General features: G+C 43.1%; 1 protein-coding gene across 3 annotated transcripts in view; it reads right to left on the bottom strand.

Annotated features, from left to right (window-relative positions):
- znf827 (zinc finger protein 827) overlaps nucleotides 1-20,753 on the bottom strand; it is a 113,189-nt gene that overhangs the window by 67,398 nt on the left and 25,038 nt on the right. The window contains exon 1 of one of the 3 annotated variants that reach the window (XM_085276560.1): nucleotides 7,735-8,137. The exons of 1 other annotated variant lie outside the window; for it this stretch is intronic. In XM_085276560.1, coding sequence (XP_085132686.1) covers nucleotides 7,735-7,777 — 43 coding nt within the window. In that variant the 5' untranslated portion in view covers nucleotides 7,778-8,137. Of the gene's footprint in view, nucleotides 1-780; nucleotides 1,232-7,734; nucleotides 8,138-20,753 lie in introns of those variants that run through there. One more of the 3 variants, XM_085276561.1, reaches the window with a different exon arrangement.

Here is a 20,753-nt window from a genome sequence, read left to right as displayed (position 1 = left end):
TGTGGGAACATACGGGCAATTATGAGCTGAGCCACCTGATTCTGTCTTTTAGCTTCCCACATCCGACCGCTGGTAACTTGACTCGACTAATTTGTCCAGCTTAATTTGTTTCTACTTATGGTTTTGGCTTCTTTAAAAGAACCATAAGCCACTGGACTCTGCACTCAAAAAACATCCACTTATTTGCTAATCTCTTTAGAATTGTAAGGTCAGAATCAAGTGAGCATGTGCCCTTGGTTAACAATGAAAGGCAAGATATTTGTTTTAATACGCCAGAAGATGAAACAACTACATCGTAAATAACCTAACACCGCCCTGACAATGTCTTTCTCAGGAGATGCCATCACATCAGTGATTTTAACTTCTCTGGATTTTTGTCCCACTGCCAAACACTTCCACACCCTCTTTTAGAGGTGATATATTGTTTCCCTAGAGAGCTGTCACTGCCTTATGGTCTTACTATCCTGTGTCTGTGACGGACCCCCCCTTCTGTACTTTTAATTTTCCCATAAAACTGATCCTATGTCCCAAAAAGCTGTAAACACACAGCTGTTAGACCAGCTAGTTAAAGACATTAGCCCGCGTCGTGCTCGTGTCTGCCCAAATGCGCAAAGACGAAACGCGTCCGCGCCAAATGGAGGGAGAGGGGTTAGCCTGGCTGGTGCGCTGAAGGCTAACTGAAGCCAGGCTGTGCTTCAGAATGTCTGTGTGTGTGTGTGTGTGTGTGTGTGTGTGTGTGTGTGTGTGTGTGTGTGTGTGTGTGTGTGTGTGTGTACGTACGAGGCCTCCTGCCCTCTTCTACCCACACAGGAAGTGAGGTCATCCCATAGCACTGTGCCGTGCCGAGTGCACTCAGCAAGGGTGACAAAGATCAACGTGTTGGCCAGCCCACTAGGAAATATACGTACATTGAATTACAGAGTTTTAAAAGGCAGCTTTGTAAGTAATTAATGCGTAATATACATAAGCAGTAGGATCTGTATATAGACAGTTAAAAAAAAAAGAAAAAAAGGAAGCAATAAACCAAGCGGAATCCACAGACGAAAAACAAAATCAAGATGCCACCTTGTGCCAAAAATATTCCCAGTTTGGTGCACTTGTTAATGATGTACCACATGCTCAAAAAATTCTTCACAGCCCGCAGGGGGTGGTCGTTCTTTTAAGACAATTGAGGAAGTACTTTATCTCTCAACAACGCAATTTAAGTGTCTTTCTAGGAGTGAAACGTGAGACAGAGGCAAACAATAAATCACATCCCTGTTTAGAGCGAGCGTCTGGCACGACTAGCCAGCTTCGGCTCCCCAGACCACCACCACCACCTCCCTCCTCCTCCTCCTCCTCCTCCACCACCACCGCCGCCTCCTCCTCCTCTCCTCTCATGCTCTCCATCCCTCATGCCTGTTAAAGGCTTGTCCTGCAGGGCCTGGATGCACTTGTGTGGTACAACAACAGAGAAACCGCCCAAAGCTCTTAACAGCTCTTCCTCTCCACTTCCTCCCTCCCTCCATCTCCACTGCTGCTACCACCACCAGCTCCTCTCTCCCTCTCCACTCTGCTCTGTCTTTCCCAGCTGCACCGGCGAGCTGTTCCGTATGAACTGCTGCCAGCTGAAAGCCTGCTACTCCTGTGAGATTGCTATTACTCAGTGCAAGCAGGGCTCTGCGTAGCCAAAGGGCTGCTCTCCGAGCTGTAGATCTCCATGTTGTGACTTGTCAACACGGGAAAAATCGTTACCAAGGCTGAGGCACTTCCATTCCTCACAGAGGGGGTTCTGATTGTGACCAGGCAGACAGGCAGGTACTGTACTGAAGTATTAGGCTGACTACTGATTTTGTGCTGCAGAGGACTCTCTGCTCAGAGAAAGCACTTTGAAATGATTAGATAACACACATCTGAAAAAAAAAAAAAAAAACCTTTCCAAGTTGACCATTTCAGATCAAGTTTTTTTTTTCCTGTGTTACAATTTGAACTAAACTTTGTTACACTGTACCAGAATTTATTTTTAAGACACCTAACTTACCACAGGCTCGAACAGTAAGCTTTTTAATGCTTGTTTACTGTGACTGGTCAAATGCATTCCTTTACTCTTTATTAAACAGTCTTTATATTTCTATGAGCGGCACGCCTCTCTGTCAGTTCTTCTGCTAAAAATGTCGCTGAATTGTATTAAACCAGCTGGGGGAGATCCAAAGTGTGACTGGGTGAGTATCACATGAGCACAAAAACCGTCCGTCAGCCAAGTCCCAAGTTCGATTCCCAGCCAGATGGATCTTTACTACAAGTCGTTACCCCGCTCTTTCCCCCCGGGCTTCCCGTCTCTCTCCGTCACTCAAATGCAGAAAAAAGGCACGGGACTTTTTCCTTTCTCAAACATATTTAATAAAGGGGAAAAAGGATAATATTTATTCAATCTTCAAAAACTCTAATATCTTCTAATCTCCTATAACTCAGGCCAAGACTGCACATTAATGCATTACCACAAGGAAAAAAACTGTCCAAGTTTGGGGAGCTTTTTCTTTTTCTAAATCAAAAAAAAAAAAAAAAAAAAAATCTAATATTTTTTCTGCACAAATACGGTGATACTCAGTCTCACCATCTAACATAAAAACGTCATTACTGACGATGTTCCAGTCACACTACTATGTGTACATGATGCTTTATCATTGTAGCCCAGCAAGAGCTTGAAGTTCAAGTGCAAATCATCCTGTATTTACAACCTTTAGCATTTGGTACTGTTATAGCCCTTCTCAGTATGCAAGAGACCGACTTGCATGATTCTCCTCCATTAATTAAAAAAAAAAAAGAAAAAAATGCACACAGACGCTTGGGTCGTGAAACCTCAAAAGACTTGGCGAGGTAATATAACAATCTGCATAACTTGTGTGAGTGTGTCTAGACACAAAAGGATTATGTCTGGCCCACCACTTGTCATTGTGTGGTGCTTCAACTAGCTATGAATCCACAAAGATCCAAGCAGGCCTTGTAGTTTTGGTTTGACTAGCACGCTGTAGTCTAGGTAACCGTAAGTGCACGCAGTCTTCCAAGAAAACAGATTTCTTTCGTAAACATGTCAAATTATCACCAGAAATCTCAGCACAATTGTTCATCTTCTGTCCCAACACATACAAAAAAATGAATTTCTGTGATGCTGTGTGTCTTTATGTTGCTTTAGCCCAGACTTGTATTTACTGCAAAAAGAAGTTATAGGAAATCCAGGCTCGTGGTTTTGTGTCTCAAAGTATTGTATTTCTGATTTCTGTATTGGTGATAAAATCCAATTAAAGTGAAAAGAAACTGAATTAACGACAAAAAAAGAAGAAAAAAAAATCTCCATTGTGCTTTACCAACGTGACACTGACCAACACACTTGAACCCGAGTGTTAGGAGTTTTCAATTGACATGCCTGCATTCAGATGTTCTCGAGTAACAAACATAACCAAAATCTAAGGGAGACATAATACCAAAAAAAACAAACAAAAAAAACACAAACCCACTCAGTAAGGTATTAGCCTGGTTGTGTAAAGAGCGGTTAGCATTTCAAATGATGCCTTCAACAGGATGTGAAACAGAATTTTTTACAGCGCGTTCATTTCACATTATTTTCAAGTAACAGATCCACACAGAGTTTTGCTTCTTAAGAAATGGTTTTTTTTCCTTTTCTTTTTTTGTAGTCTGTGTGCTTTGAGCCAATTGTCTGAAGCAGCAAATAAGGTTAACATTTGGTATAAATATTGATCCTCACCCTGAGGCTTAGTTACTTCTTTGAAACCAGGCCCATTAAACCTTGCCCAAACTCGCATCACTCTCAGTGTTTTTCTGTTACTATTAAGTGAAACACAAAAGGCAGCTGGACTCTTCTTCTTCTTTTTTGCTTACAAAGAAGAAGAAGAAGAAGAAGCAGGTTTCTCTTCTCTCAAAGACTATACAGCGAGAGAGGCGTCCGCCACCTTTCCCCTGCCCTATAATTCATTTCTAAGTTAAAGGCTGTGTATCATTACTCGCTTGAGCTCTACTCGCCCGACGCCGCCAGTGCACCCAAGCCTCATCAACTTGAGGGGCAGCGGTGGTGATGTTAGGGTGTGTGTGTGTGTGTTGGGGAGGGGGTGTTCTTGGCAGAAATTCCCCCACAAATTTTATGCCAAGAGCGAAATGGAAACCTCCTCTCATTTTCCTTTCCCCTTAATCCAATGTTTTCAAGCCCCAGCCCCACCAAGGTCATTATAATCATAGCAAGTGGAAGGTAGCCAGTGACCCGCCATTACAGTAAGCTCCAGAGCCACCCAGTCTGTCAGCTATTGGCTGACAAAGACGAGCAGAGTTAGATCTAGAAATGTCCAATGCAACTCCATTTCAGCTGAAGATAACCAGGGGCGGACGGAGAAGGCTCCTCCCCAGTCGCTGAGGACGGTGCTTTTTGTGATGTGGCTCTTCTTGATTGTTTGAGAAGCACGAGGTGGTGCGGAGCGGGTGATCCGAGTAAAGCGGAAGCTGGGATATGGACATTTTGGGGACAGAAGGCGGCAAAAATGCTGCTTCTCACATTTTCGAATGCACAAAGTCACATGCAAAATATCCAAACTTTTACGCATTTTAACCTAACTTTGAATCGCAAGTAATAAAGCAGCAACATTACACACACACACACAATAACACACCACAAGGTCATAAAGAATGGCTGTTTTCATTGTGGCACCAAAGGTCATGTTTACTTGTCAGAGTGAAGGCGCCATACTGTACTGTGACCTCCATAGCCAGCTTATGTACCCACAGACACAACACACACACACACACAAGAGGTTGTGTGTTCACTTTCATAACACTTTCACATGTGTGTGCCATGCACACGCACTTAAAGAATAGTCTCCACTCACAAGCTGTGCCACAGACAATAGGACACTGCACACTGGGCAGCACAGCCCATATATCTGGGTCTGTGCTAAGATAAAGCACCTCCAGCATTAAAGCCAGTGTATTAGCTTGCCCTTTTTCACCACAGATGAAGAGATTTGAAGCTCGATATTGTGCTCGTTGGCTGGCACACCACTAGGGTGTTGTTGGCTGAATAATGAAAAACACACAGACTGACAGCGAATGGCATGGGGTGACACTTCCATTCTAGAGTGGGAAGATCCAAAACAAAGCGCAAAAAGCTTCTGACAAATTCATACTTTTCTGTGACAGTTTGTTGACTGAGGAGGGAAACAACTCCTAAATCAGAAAAAAAAAAAAGCAGCTTTCATTTAGAGCCAGGAACAGGCACAGCAGTGCTCCAGTACAGTGCCTACACGGGAGTGCATGGTTTCAGATACGTGGGTGAAGAGTATTTTTGTTGCAGGCCAATTACGAAGCGGCTTAATTGAAAGGTTGATGTGCTCAAAAAGAGAGAAAATACTGGGACATCTTGTGTTGCTGATCCAGACTATACATAATCACACTGTGCCAAACAGCTTTTATCACGAAACCGTGTGCACCTTCTGAAAACACCGGTTGTCGTAAATCACAAATCTTAAGCAACCCCTCTCATTCCCCTCTGCTTGGATCTTATATTTTAATCAGCTCACCGCTCGTCTGATAGAACGGTTCATTTCGATTCACACACTATACCAAATATTTACATTTTAAACTAACAAACTCCATCCTTAAAAGTCAGTGCCTTTACCTTGCTGCTTCTTTCAAAGTCTAGAATGCAAAAATTGAGATGGTTTAATAGATATTCAAGTGCTGCAGCCCTCCGCCCCCCCCACACACACACACAAAATACAATTTATTTGAATATATATCACAAAGTGAGTCACTCCACCTGAGCAGGACTACAGACGTGTTCTTATTTCCAGGAAAAGCCGAGTATAAGCTCGTAGGAGTACAGTGGGCTGTACAGTAGAAACCCCCCACCCCCAATCTGAAACCTTTCTTAAAGAGAGAATGGCAGAGCAAACTGATGAATACACCTCACAGAAAAGGGTCACTCTCACCTCACGTGTGAAATTAATGTGTCACTGCTTGCATTTCAGGGCTATGGCGAGCGCTCGACACACGTCATGACACACAAGACTTTGGCAAAACACATGCCTTTGCACAACTACCGTTAAAGACACCCTCCCTCTAGGATGTGTAGTGATAGTACGCAGGCTGAAGTGGATTCTTATCATTTAAACGTCGTGACCCTGCTTCTGCGCGGTTCATCCATGTGACTTACACACTCCTCATGCAGCACATCAGCGAGGACTCGCTGTCAGTCAAGTCCGGAGCGCGCGCGCGCGCGCGCGCGCACACACACACACACACACATACACACAGAGTCCCTGCACCCACTGTCACCTCGTCTCCACCTCTATGCCTCCCAGCCAACCGCTGCAATTTCCCCAAGTTCAAGCCTAGGTCAAACACCTGAACAGTAGATCAGTTAATATTAACAGTGGAGAAAAGGAAAATGGGATCTGTGCTGGTTAGGCCGAGCAGCTCCCCGGATCTGACATTTAAGAAATGATGATGATGAAGAAGAAGAAGAAGACAGTGCCATATAGACAAATGCATCAAGCCACTGTTGATGTAAACATGAATCACTCATTATTCATTACATTTACATACTAATATGACTAATTGTGCTCTTTTGCTTACGCACGTGTTGGGCAAGAATGATTAAGAGCAGACTAAATGCCACTCTTGGATAAACCCTTTAATAATAGTTGTCATCGGCCACGCTAACGTCTCCAGCAATCCTCTAGTGGTCAGAGAATGTCACTGCAGCTTTTCATTATCTGGACTGATAAAAGGCACAATACGAACATCCAAGACACGGTAGGGTCAAACACAAAAAAGTAAAAAGGAAAAAAAAACGAGCTTCTTCCCAATTCAGCTTCAGCACGAGATTCTCTAATGGGCTTTCTGCGGCGTTTGCACGGCGTTACCGTGAGAAACGTAGTAAAGAAGCACAAGTGTCGTTTCCTTTTTCTAACCGCGTTATTGATCGTAGTCTGTCTGCAATGAATGGCTGCAAAAGGGAAGGGGGGAAAAACCCTGAACTTCAGGTGACCGACCATGGCTCTGACACAGCCTGCATGCAGACTGGGAGGGGTAGGGGGGAGAGGAAAAATTGCATTGCCTCGGAAAGAAAAAAAAAGAAAAGAGAAATTAACCATACTTTAAAAAATAAAAATAAAAAGTCGATGACAAACAAGCGAGAAGAATTTTCGTCTCTACGACTGGGGAGCCGCAAAAAACTATGAGGCGAAAGTTGGACGTTTATTGCCGACGAAATGAAGTTTACCGAGCGTTGCTAGATAGCGCTATTGCTAACTAGGAACACTGGAGTACGGGTAGCCAGAGTCTGGCTCGTCTGATCCGACTGACCCTTCATTTTATTGCGGCCAGACTCCCAGATCCTCCCCTTTCTACCCGAAAAGCGACCTAGCGGAGGCGAACGCATTACCGAAAACGCTCGGCCGTTATCGCCCCACACGCACACACAACCGACACATATGCCAACTGACCGCAACCTTTAGCGGAACCGGACCTTTATCGATTATACCCTTATTAAAGCCACGTATCATTTATCCACTCACTGCCTAGGCTAACGTTACCCATCGCCAACAACATGGCTGCCTCGCTCGGACCTAAAAAGGGGAGAAATAACCTACGCCGAGTCTTTTGTCTGTTTCACCTCTTTAACCCTAAACTACTGCGCAAAACACACGGAGAGCCGTTAAAATTGCACAAAACGAGCGAACGACTTACGTGAAGGCAGGCGCTTGGGTTGCTCCTGCTTCCTCCTTGGCATTTTCCCCCGTTTTTAATCACATTCTCGTCCTTGTTTAGGGATAAGGAGAAAAAAGGTTTTTCCCATTGAGACTGGAGGCGCCAGTGATGGCAGGGACTTGGTCGTGCACCTGGCTTTGCTCGGTTTAAAGTGTATTGTTGGGGGAATGGGAACACACAGGCGGAGGAGGTGCCGCTGTTGTTGTTGCCGTGTCTTGACTATGGCTGCTCTCGGTGCAAGTGTGTCTCCGAGCCCCTAACTAACACTAATGCAGGGATCAAAGGGCAGCAACAGCAGAGCAGGCAGACACGCGCGCGCACGCACACACACACATACACAGACGCGCGCTCTCTCTCTCGCTCACACAGGCGCTCACACGCGCGCTCTCTCTCTCTCTCGCATACACACTCACTCACTCACTCAAACGCACACTTGCGCGCACGTACACATTGGAGGAGCTCGCCCCCGAGAGCAGCGTACGGACAAGGTGCCCCCAAGCTTTCAGAGTGTATTACTGAACAAAAAATATATTTGAGAAAGCAGGGACATAATTCGGCGGAGAGAGCATATTGATGGAGTCGGGTTGCATTAAAGGGAGTCAGGGCAATTTCCTTCCCACAAAAACAAAACAAACATAAAAACCATTATAAATAAATAAATATATTTTTATATGTATAGAGATAAAAAAATAAAAAAAAAAAAACAGCGCGACAATAATTTATGCGGTGCATGCAAACATGAATGCACATCTTCGCTTTGACCTGCTGGTGGAACTCGCTAAATCCGGGGCGAAATTTAACATTAAATTCAGCGCTCTGTGGATACATTTTCACTAAAACCCTAATGTATATATATATATATATATATATATATATGTATATATAATCCTTATCACAATTAATATTAGCCCTCAATTTGCGTCACGGTAAAAGTTAATAATAAATGGAAATAAATAACAGGGGGCTTGTGGTGAGTACGACTAGATGCAATGCATTCTTCTTCTTTTTTAAATTTAATTTCAACATAATTTGCAATGTGTATGAAAAGTGCAACAAGAAGAATACACTCAGGCTTCACACATGTCAAACTTCATGTAAAAAAAACGGCCTGCAGAGTTATTCCTGGAGTTTGTCTATAATAAGAACAGTTTTTTAAAAGAGTGCATTTGTGTGGAAACCTGTATTAAATCAGGTGGGGGAAAAAACAAGTGTCGGTGTCAGAAAAATGTCCAACAGTTATCCAACCCAATGTAGTCATCTCCCCATCAAAGTTGAGAGAGAGCAAAACTGGCCAGAGCTGAATCCTCCTCCCTCTCAGCTGGGTGTTGGGGCTTTTTCACAGCGCAGGCTGTCCCCCACTCCCTGCTGTTGGACTCCTCCAGGCTGTGTTCTGTTGGCCTGCCGCGTTCTTTCACACCTCGGCCGTGTGTGAGCAGAGCTGTGTCTTCATCCCTCCATCCTTCCATTCTCCAGTCCTCCTCCTGCCATGCCTTCCACCCACCCCCAGCGGAGGCGCAGGAGGCTCGTTACCGTGGCAATTAGTGAAAAGCCCAAATTAGCCCTCTTGGCTGTCCACAGGTGACAAAGACACTTTGCATTTCTGCTAATTAGGAAACAGAACAACATGATTAAATGGGGCCTATCAGGAGGAGAGTGGACAAACATGTTCCACAAATAGCAAAAGAGCGATTTTATATTGCATCTCCTGCATGAAATGATTAAGACACTCCATTAGGTTTTTTTTCATTTGTGGAGAGGATAATGTTGGGTTGTGATGCTGAATATTACAATGATTTATATTAAAATTTTAATAGAGTTGTCCCAGTGTGTTTGTGGCGTGTAAACAGCTGTTTCTCACGTGCACATGCAGATGGACAAAGACAGGTTCTCCAGGCAGAAAGCTTATGAGCTGGGAAACAAAAGAGGTTCAAATCGTTTAGGTTTCTTTCTGCTTGCAGCTTGTTTTTTTCTCTACAACATAAAATATGCAAAAGACAAGACCTCTAGACGGTTTCTTGCACTACATCAGAAAGAAACTCTTAGTTTAAACACTAAAAGATAAACGTGTAGAGCGTTCACTGTGGACAGAGTCATCGAGCTAACAGGCCTTATCACAGATGACTTTACTGTATTTACTTTCCGATCAGCTTCCATGCATACACTCCTGCAGAGCGAGCTACTTTTGATCACACCATCAGTGATGTGGTTTGCAGTTTTTCGATGAAATCTCAGATAAATGTGCGTTTCTTCTTGCTGGAGACAGTTTTCTTGTTTGCACATTTGTAGCCTAACAGTGGCACTGCAGATCTCTCCTTTAAGCCATTGTGTGTCGTGCTCCTGTGCAAAATCTTGGTCTGCTTGTCCACCCTTAGCTTATTACACCACATTAGTGATCATTAATGATAGCAAACTGTATGTTATATCACACTCACTTTACAAGGCTGACTTCTTCAAGGCACAAATCATCAAAGAATATCTTTTGCATTGTCTCGGAAATGCCATAATTTCCACTAAGCATTTACATTAACAGCAGATCAGCCAAATAGGACACTAGTGTTTGTCTTAGTGGAGCTTTTTTCTGTTCCCCATTGAGTTTGGTCACCATGGGGAGGTCACAGCCTGTTCTCTGACCCTGACAATGCCAGGCAGCTGAGGTAATGCGAGCAACAGGGCAGCCTGCTGATAGTAGCCATGGCAACAATGACATGACCTCACTCACGGTTGAACCTAAAGGTCGTTCCTCATTGCTCAAGGGAGGAATGCTTCAACTATTTTGCTGGTGACAGCCTCTTAAAACTTCTCACATGACCCTGGTGGAACACATGTGCAGCGCGTGTGTATTCGTGCATGCACTAATTACATCTTAAGGGCCGTGTGTTTGTGTCTGCTTTGTTAACTAATGCGCAGTACATCCGAGGTCAATTACAATTTCTTTGTTTCACTTCCCAGTAGCTGGTTTAGGTTTCAGGCCTCTGATGAAAGCTCATATTGTCATGTGGCATTATTACTACTTATTAAAATGCTTCCCTATAGTGGCACAACAGTTAGTGGGGGCTAAATGAGTTTCAGGTGCTTCAGTGGAGCATGGAGCAGATTGGAAAGAAATGGGCTCGCTTGCTTGTGTACCTTGGGGGTAAACTGAGCAAACTGAGCATCTATCCACTTTCTTCTTCTCCTCCTCTGTCGCTTCCCCTACCTCCCTCTCCTCAATCCTCTCAGGCCCCATCCTGTGCTGGCTGGGCTGGGCTGGTTGGGCCAATGCTAGGCTCAGTCAGTCAGATGTTGCCCTGGGGTAAACAGCAACATCTGTCCCCTGCCCAGCCATGACTGTCGCTGAGTGATAAATCCTTGGGTGGCTCGTGCCAGCGCTGTCCGGCGTGCCACCTGTCCCCCCTTCCTCCTACACAATATCCACAACCCAGCCCTTACACACACATATACACACACACACACTTCACCCTATTTACACTTATCCGCCTTCATCCTGACAGTGTGACAGAAGCAGGTGGTTCACTCCCTTTTTGCCCTCTGGCCTTCTATGCTCTCGTCCTCGGTTGGCACATTTATGCAGGGTGCGAGCAGGGTTGTCGCCTCTAGCAAATACCAATGGAGAACTCCCTGCACCAGGTTTTTTAGCAGCGGGTCTCCTGGAGCCTATAGGAGTTGCTTCTCTGACTCAGGAATAAAAGTGTGAGGATCAGATAAACAAACTTTTACAAAGGTCAATAAAATGTTCAGTGAAAAAAAAGGGAAGCATCACAAAGTGCTGGAAATTTAAGAGTATGTGACTCAAATGACAATAATTTCAACTTATTTAAGGATTTCCAAGCTCCAACCCAGCTGACCTTGAAAACTGAGCTGCCAGACAAAAGAATGCACACATACAACTTTTACTTATACTTTCTCTCTCTGTGTGTGCTCGTTTGTGTGTGTGTGTGCTTTTAAGTGCACGTGTGTGTGTGTGTGTATGGCACGTCTCCCGCTACTGCTTCCTCTCTCTTTCCCCTCAGCTACTGTTAGTGTGACAGAGGCAGGTGGCCAACTTCCTCCCCTTTGACCTTCAACAGTTTCCCCACAGTAAGGAGACAGTGCAAACACACGCATGCACACACATTTCCACAGACACACATATACAGAGGAGGAGCCTAGGTTGCCCTGGGTGAACTGGGGCAGAGGTCTTGCAAAAAGCCCTGGAGGGAAGCGAAAGGTCCTTCGACTCAGGGCCGAGAGTTATTTTAGCGCCAAACCTGACAGGGCTGAATGATCATCACCACGGTGACAAAACCTCAGTGAATATGCACATCAGAGAGACGGAAAGATGCGAAAACTTATGGTTATAAAAAATGAAAGAAATCATATACGAGCTTATTCGTGACACACCCTTTGCAAACACTGGTCTACAAAAACTGTAGTGCTCTTTTTATCATTTCAAACGCTTTGCATACTGAATAACGGCACTTTTTAAAAAAAGAGAAACTCACACAGCATTAGGACTGTAAAACTCTCTGCCACCTGCCTCTAAATCACTTTTACTCCTAGGCTGGGTGAGCAAAAATAATTACAAAGAGTATTATGAACTGCTTTTCATTTGTCCACCTCTCTGCGCTTGGCTTGCCTGGCTATCTTTTTTTTGTTTTGTTTTACAATATGTCTGTACTTATCTTGTAAAAAGCCAGTGTTATTTCAGTAATTATTTAAAAAATAATAATATCGAGTGATCATTTCAAGGCTCAAATATTTCCTTTGAGCTTTTACTTTGGGCTTGTGTGTGCACTATTTGCATGTTTGTTTTTTGCCTCCATGTATGTGTAAGAGGACCCCTGCTGATTAATGTCACTTCGCATTGTAATGGAGCGTGCTGAACATGTTCGGATATCTGTAATGCGTTACCAGTCTCAGCTTGATTTTATTGCCATGGTCTAATAGGATATTGCCACTATCACAATTTGGATTAACTTCCATATCACTGCTGTTAAACCAAGTGAGGTTTCCGTGTGTGCATGCACACAAATAATAGAGAAGGGGTGGTGGGAGGGGTGTCTGTCAGGGTGGGCTTCTGTGGTCGATTAGTTTCACATTCAGCACCTCCTTCATAATGTATCTATCCGGTCTTGTCACCACAATACTTCTCATTTGCTGTAAGTAATTCTGGGAGAAATGTGGAGATATTTTTCACCCTTTACCAAAAATAATGCACCGTCTAAATTAGCTATGAGGGGTTGGTGTACCAGCAGTTGGGCTTTTTTTTTGTTGCCAGTTTTTTTTGACTGCCTTGCCTCTGATACACAATCATAAATACACAGACACACGCAGGTATAATGCAAGCCAGTAAGGAGGTCTGGCATGCTTTTGTACAAGCAGGGAGCTGTATGCAGAGGAGGCTGCCCTTGGTCTGTGAGTCCTTTGTCTTCCTGCATCCCCAGGCTCCACCTCTCTCTCAGCCAGCCCTCCAATGGGAGAGCCTTCAGGTGTTGACCTTATCGGGTGCAGGTCAAAGCCAGGTCAGGGATCTGTTGCTAGGCTACCATCAGATAAGTGGCTAGGGTAGGCAACAGTGGGCAGCGCTGTCATTCAGGGCTTGTCATGTAATCTTGTTCATTTGCAGACAATTGTCTGGACGTCAGAAAGGCTATCTGGCCCATAATGTTGTAATGAAACACATTAAAATATTAAAACCAGCCATGCTGAGCATTGGCAGCTCCACTTGGCACATGGCGTTTTTTTACAGTCATGCCAACTGTCATGCAGTAACATGAACCCCCGAAATACGCTTGTGTGGTGGGCTGTGTTGAAATGTTAGAGATGTAGAGGATCGAGTGGTATTTACTTGTTTGTTTTTTTATTTGAAAGTATCTGCTTTACAGACTTTTACCCAACTTAATTTAACAAATAAACGCATTCATTATGCAGACATACTGCTATGTATCTAGGGGATAATCTATTTTAAATTAGGTCTAAATAATGCATAAAAATGATAGCACTTTTTAATTTATGAACTTCATTAAATAAAACTTTCTCTTGGTTAATAATAAACTTTATGTTCCCACCAGTGTGTGTACATACGTGTGCATTTTCCTCCAAATATTGTACATATAAATGGATTATGACTGGATCATGACTCATGGCTCATATAGGGGTACAGGTGGGAAGGCATCTTCCTGTTTGCTAACCTACAACCTTTAAATAGTGTCCAAAGACAGATACACAGCGATCTGTCTGAACAGGGAACGCGAGAGCAGAAAGAGGGAGGCAAATGAGAGAAAGAAAGAGAGAAAAAGAGAGAGATAGTTGTTGCATCTTCACACAAACATGGTCTGTTCTCCCACTCTGCCATTCTGCCACCTGGACCGAGCTATGTGGGAGACTGTGCCACACAGTGATGAACGACACCAAACAGAACAATTTCTGTTCACACTGCGGGTCATATGGCGTAAGACGGGTTGACACAGCGTCTGTGTCACATAACAGGTTCCTCTTTGGCGACACCTGCATTTTGTCAATGTCAGCCACCCGGCCGTTCAGGTTAACTGTCGAGTCTAAGAGGAAGTGGCCTTCCAGAGGCCGAGTGAGGACCTCAGACAGTTACACATAAAGACACATAGATAAGGCACGTGGCAATTTATCCATGCCAGTCCTCGTACTGTAGCTCCAACATGGGATCTCGTCTGTTAGATTGGCGCATTGTGAAAAGAGGTTCTCAGTGTCTGGGCGCTTGCCAGCTGACATTCCACGAAGACAAATTGAGAGAGAGGCTCCGGCAGATTTATCGGGCCATTGGCTCGCCTCAGGAATTCTCTTGTAACATGGCACTCCTGTGAAAGGGATAAAGAAATTAGTGTAAAACAGCCCCCCACCACCCTACCCCCGCCCCTACCCTCTCCAACAGCACCCGTTTAGATATCCAGTGCTAGCTTGTAAACCTCTAACACACACACACACACACAATTCCTTTTTTTTAGATATAAAAGTGGATGGATGCAAGATGGATGGGTCCTCTTATTTCTATGAATATTCAAGAGGGTGGGCAAAAGAACATTGCTGTATTCTGGCTGTTGAGTCACAGGTCCTCAGTGGCAGGAAGCACTGCTGGTCAAATGACAGAGAGAGGGAGAGACAGAGTCAGAGAGAGAGGGATGGAGGAGAGATAGAGATATGCGTGTGTGTGGGATTTGAAAGGAACTGCTTCTGGCTGTCTTGGATATTTATTCCTTTCTAACGCAATGGGGTGTTTGGAGATCCAGGCCAGCTATGTTCTTAATGCTACAGCGAGGACTGGGAGCATTCTTCTGCACTTGCCCGAGTCTGGTGTGTGGATGCGAGAACACATCCTCAGACCAAACCTTTTGTTGATAGAGGGAAACCTGTTTTGGGACCTGATTTATAATACGATCGTTAATAAACTGCAAGTTAATAGGTAATCCTTGCACTTCATCAGCAATGCGCAGAGTTGCGAAAAGGTGCAGTTTATCCCACACTATGATCTTATCCTAAACCCAATCAATTAGCTTTAAATTCAGTTTAATTTCATTTATATCGAACCCAATCACAACAACAGTTATCTCAAGGTGCTTTATATTGTGAGGTATGGACCCTACAATAATACAGAGAAGACAGAGAAAAATCCCAACAGTCAGATGACCTCTTATGAGCAAGCACCTTAGCGATGGTGGGAAGTAAAAACTCCCTTTTAACAGGAAGAAACCTGCTCGGGGGGGGGGGTCAGTAAATATTATTAATTATCTTTCATTTTCTGCTAATTTAAAATAACAGCAACTACATTTAATTAACTATCTACGTGATGCTGACTATTTGCAGATTGGGAAAAATGAACATAGAAAGTGTGGCCTTATTTTTTTTTTTTTAATATTCATGCAACCCTGCACCATATTCATCATCAAATAACAAGGATTAATCATTAATTACTTGCACAAGCATCACTGTTGGAAAACTGCTTCCCGCTTTTGCATACAATAGAGCTCTAATGCCATCGCCCATATCATTTGTCAGCATCTAGAGGTTATCTGCCAAGTTGATGAACAGAGAGATTGGCTATGAAACACAAGGTGTGACAGTATGGCAATATGTTATAGTATGCAGGCAGGGCTCATCAGGAAAGAGAGGACGAGCGGCTTTGTTCCAAATGTCACAATGCATATTTATGGGTGCACTGGAGTGGCTCCTTGTATAAGCACCATTCACCATCTATCAAGCAAAACCACTACAGTGTCCCTTTGGCAACTTGGTAGCATAGCGCTGCGTGCAAAGTGATCAAACTGGCCCATCTTGCTGTGAAAATGGTCATTCGGGGAAATGAAGTACACTGAGCTTAACGAAGTGCAATTATTGGCCAGTTCAGACAATTATTTTCACGACAGGATGCTTTTTGGCAAACTTATCCAACTTGCTATATTGTGAAAAATAAAATATATTCTTTTCCTTCCCTGATGTGGAACAGCTTTGAAATGCATTCCCTCCTTTCCCCAGATTGAGATATAAAAGGGAAACGGCAACATGGGAGAATGTCAGACAGAATGACAGACAGACAGCCAGATACAAGCCCACAGCGTAAGCTCCACTGAGCTCTCTTTCCACTAAGGAGGATCTCAGGAGAGTTGTGTTGGCTGGCTGCGCTCGGGCCATACAGCACAGGATGGGCAGTCTGACTGTCTGGCTACAGTGACACTCCTTGGGGAAAGAACATGGCTCCAGGGCTGTAGCTGATTTGAGATGGTCTCAGGACTAAACCCTGGGGGACATCAACCAGGCAGAATTGGTTCTCTGAAGCTCTCTTTTCAGATTTTTGCAAGCAGTGGAGCTCGATGGCTGTGGAATGATGGGAACAAGAACGGGGCTTTCATCTTGACTGTGAGCAGCTCAGTGGTTTTCCTCCAAATTACAGGGAGTGATTACATCCCACCTAGCCTGCCTTGTGCCACCCCCTTCTCTAAGCACGGGGCCCCCAGGCCAGCCAACCTCTGTCAACTGTCAGCGCTCATAGCTGAGTCATTAAGTGGAAGTTGAGCGACGTGTCATGGGCAAGAAAATAATAAGGAGCAAAACTCAAAGCACAGGGACACTCCTATTGCTTCTGTGGGCAATTTACCGATGCATAGAAATGTAAATTCTTCAGCACTTCCCTGCTACAGTGAAGGGATTCAGAGCTCTGTTTTGTGGATGTGCAGTAAATGTGACGATTTGATCAATTGTTTCGGTAAGCGGCCGCGCTGTTGTACAGTTAAAAGAACAGAGGGCAGGCAAGATGTTTAAGCAAGTCAACCATTTAAAGGAACCCTAGGTGCTACAAAAGTAATAGATACAAGCTTCAAGACATGCAACTGAGTTGTCCTGGTCGCCTTTTAAAGGAAGAAAAAGGTTTCCCATCACTTCCAGGCTATTACCTCCATACAGTTTGGGATTACACAGAAGCTAGAGAAGGGATACTTGGTCTACCAATCTGTTTTTTTATTTGAAAAGTCCCCCAAGCTTTTCCATTATCTTCTCCATATCAAGCTTGACCTGAAGAGAAAACCTGGCTTCAAAAGGGTCAATGCAGTCTAGACTTTCTCCACATCTTGCACTGCCAACCCACCTCAACCCCCATCCTGCATATTGCTTTAGGATACAAGAGGGATGTGCCCCCTCCTCCTTATTCCCACTCACCTCAAGCCCCTGCCTGCTTTGGTCCAGTCCCCCATTTCCCACCTACAATAGCATCTCCCGTCACCGTAATCTTTCTATTTCACAAGCCCATCCCTCGGGGTTAAGAGGTCTGGAGATGGAGACGGGATTTGTCTGTCAATTGACAGCACTGCTGTTATGCTTTCTGGCTGACCAGGTTTACACTGCATGGTCAGAGAGGTTTTGAAGAAAAATGACTAGCTGTTTGTCCAAACATTAATGTAAGCTGCCCCCCCCCCCCCCCCCCCAGTTATTATCATTATTATTGTTTAAATCTGGCCTTATTGAGCCTCTGTGTGGGCGTGAGGCTCCAAAAAAACAGGTTGAAAATAACTACACGGTTGATGTTTCCTGCTTTTATACTGCTGCTACTACTGTGAAATGCTTAAATGCTTGCTATTTTGGGAAACCAAAATAAATAGAAGAAAATATGAATAAAGAAGCATTAAAAATACAATACTTGCCTCTTTTGCCTTAACTTGTTAGCAAACTAATGATGTGGTGATTGTGAAAATCTGTCAATACAGGTGTTTAAAATAACAATCTGGTCATTAGTCAGTGTTTATATCAATACATTTTTCACTTGATTTGAGCCCAAGCAAATTATTGTAACAGATAAATATCAGCCACTGACAATGGGAAGTGTCAAAGAGCCAGTATCCATTACCTTAAAATGCAAAATTATATATATATATATATGTATAAAACACACACACACATGAAATGCAAATGAATACAAAATTAGAATACAGTGAGGAAAAAAATCAAACATTTAAGACTGCCTGAAGCAATTTGACACCAGAGAGGGAAATCTACTACTTACCTGAGAACATGTGCTGACTAAAAGCAAAAACAATGAAATTAGAAACAAAAACAAAGCCTGTTGATGCTTTTGTATTTGCATGTGTTTATGTATTTATTTATTTTTGAATCTGCTGTTACAGCATATGTAAAACAAAACAAAGAAAGACTTGGCATCTTAGACATACATTACAAATGTAATGCATAGGCAGCAGAACAGTCTGGTGATCACTGACGGGTTAACAGATACAGCCCACAGTGTCAATGTTTTAATTAAGCCCTATTTCAGCTGACTTATTAACCATCATTGGTGGATTTTGTGCTGGTTACAGGCCAGAAGCACTTTTCTCAGCATGTGAATTATACCCGATTTGCTCGTGCGAGCTCACTTCAAACATTTTCTCATTATGTTTCCACTAAGATCCAAGAAAACATCTGCATTAAATGCCAGTCATGAGTATAAGTTCTGCTTTATCCACAAACTTCATGACTCGGACATTTTTTTCGTTTGTTTTTATTAGATCATTGGTTTTTATTGTACTACGAAATAAAAATCACAAGCATTTGCATTCGGTGCGTTCAAGAATGGAAGCGAATAATCAAAAAGCAAAAAGCCACTATTCGTTACAACTATAGGATAACAAAGGACAACTAAATGTAAGCACGCAGAGGTCATTTCTGAAGGCCATGGAGAAAAACGGTGGGTTTTTTTCCTTTCCAAAAATTTTCTACAAAGCAAGCAACGACAAAGGAAACAAGGGACAAGGGGGAAAAAAAAATCTTCATTGAATATTCATTAACCGGTGCCTAGGTGTATACATGGCTCTTAACCACTCTTGTTTATGACTTAAGGACTTGTAGTACTGACCTTAGTTTAACACAGCAGCAGATACCAAATTAACCTCTAGCCTCCACAGGGCTAGCCATGCCCTGCTAACAAGCAACCTGTCTAGACACACAAGAAGTACTTTATGATTCCACCTCTCACAATCCCCCTCTCTCTCTCCCTCTCTCTCTCTTTTTCTCTCAACCTCTCTGTCTCTGCTAACACGTACTGGCACATCCTCGTGCCCTCTATCCTCTTCTATCTTTCACCTCACCATTTCATCCCTATTTCCCCCCCTACACCATTTTTCATGTACCTCCCAAGCTGTGCAGTGTTTGGGTCACGCACCCTAACAACCAGAGTTTTTATCAGATGGTAGACTTTCTCTTATCCTTCACAGCACAGCTTACCAATAGCATAATAATAATAATGATAATAATAAAAAAATAACAATACTATTACTAATATTGCATTATACGTTTTTAAAGCTATAATGCACTTTATTTATTTCTCTTTTAAAACAGAGAAATTCCACAGTGATTTAAAAATGTGTAAACCCAAAGTGAGAAACACTCATAAACTCACTTTAACATATAAGTCAACTTCTGTAGCTTTTAAAGATTTCCACTGAGATTGAAATTTATTACATTAGGTTAAGCTTTTGGATTAAATTAAATGAGACTTTGTCCATATGATTAATGTAGAAAATTATGCATAGTGCAGTAAAATAGTATCAAAGTCAAACATGTGAGATTCAGAGTAGTTTCATGAACATTTAGGGAGAAGCATATTTACCACTGTGTTGCATCACCTGTACATTTTACAACACAACCTTCTTGAAATTAAATTGCAGTAATTTAGACCACAGAGTCCTTCCTTCTTCTTGCTTGATACATAATTTCCGTTGTTTGGGTTCTCTGGAATTGTTTGAGGTTTTTTTTTATTTTGTTTTTTGCAATGATCCATTTTTTTTTAGTGTGTAACAAAAACAAACAGGAAGGACTGTTACTCTTTATGATGAATATTCAGAATATGTACAGACATCCTCTCACTGAAATAAGCAATGATTCTTCTGAGAAACGCATCATTTGGACTGTGTAGCATATGCTGCTTGAAAATGTGTGTTTATCCCTGTGTGCCCTACAGATGTGCAGGTTAAACACGCCATGTGTACTACATGACCATCACAGGTCTCAGCTTTTGAACTATGTGCTGATAAAAATGTACTTTCTTTGCAGGGTAGTGTTTTAACTTTCATTTGCTGAGGCAGTGACAAATAACATCCATCCTTCCCTCCGTCCATTTATCCAATTCAGGGTCGTAGAGGGGATGAAGCCTATCTCAGCTACCACAGGGTGAGTGGCAGGGTACACTCTGGACAGGTCGGTAGCCTGTCACAGACAACCAGGCATGCAGTTAGTGCAGTTAACTGGTCATTCAAAATTGCCCATAGGTGTGAATGTGAGAGCGAATGGTTGACAAATAATATTTTACTGAAAATGGATCCTGAGCCCATGCAGTGATTTCTACTAAAGCATCATGTCTATTTTTAATGTCGTGCTAGCTGAGAGCCCATAGATCATGGCCCTTCAGCAAAAGTTTTGGTGAAATCTTTATCGATTCTCTGATTGATTAATTGCTGTTATGTACCACAAATGACCACAGATTTTTTGCAGACTCAACATTTCCAGTA

The sequence above is a fragment of the Mchenga conophoros genome, linkage group LG6, assembly GCF_057382185.1.
Source record: "Mchenga conophoros isolate Kocher_MC1m ecotype Shallow Benthic linkage group LG6, M_conophoros_male_GT1.1, whole genome shotgun sequence".
In the NCBI taxonomy this organism is placed as follows: domain Eukaryota; kingdom Metazoa; phylum Chordata; class Actinopteri; order Cichliformes; family Cichlidae; genus Mchenga; species Mchenga conophoros.
This window is presented reverse-complemented; position numbering and strand designations above follow the sequence as displayed.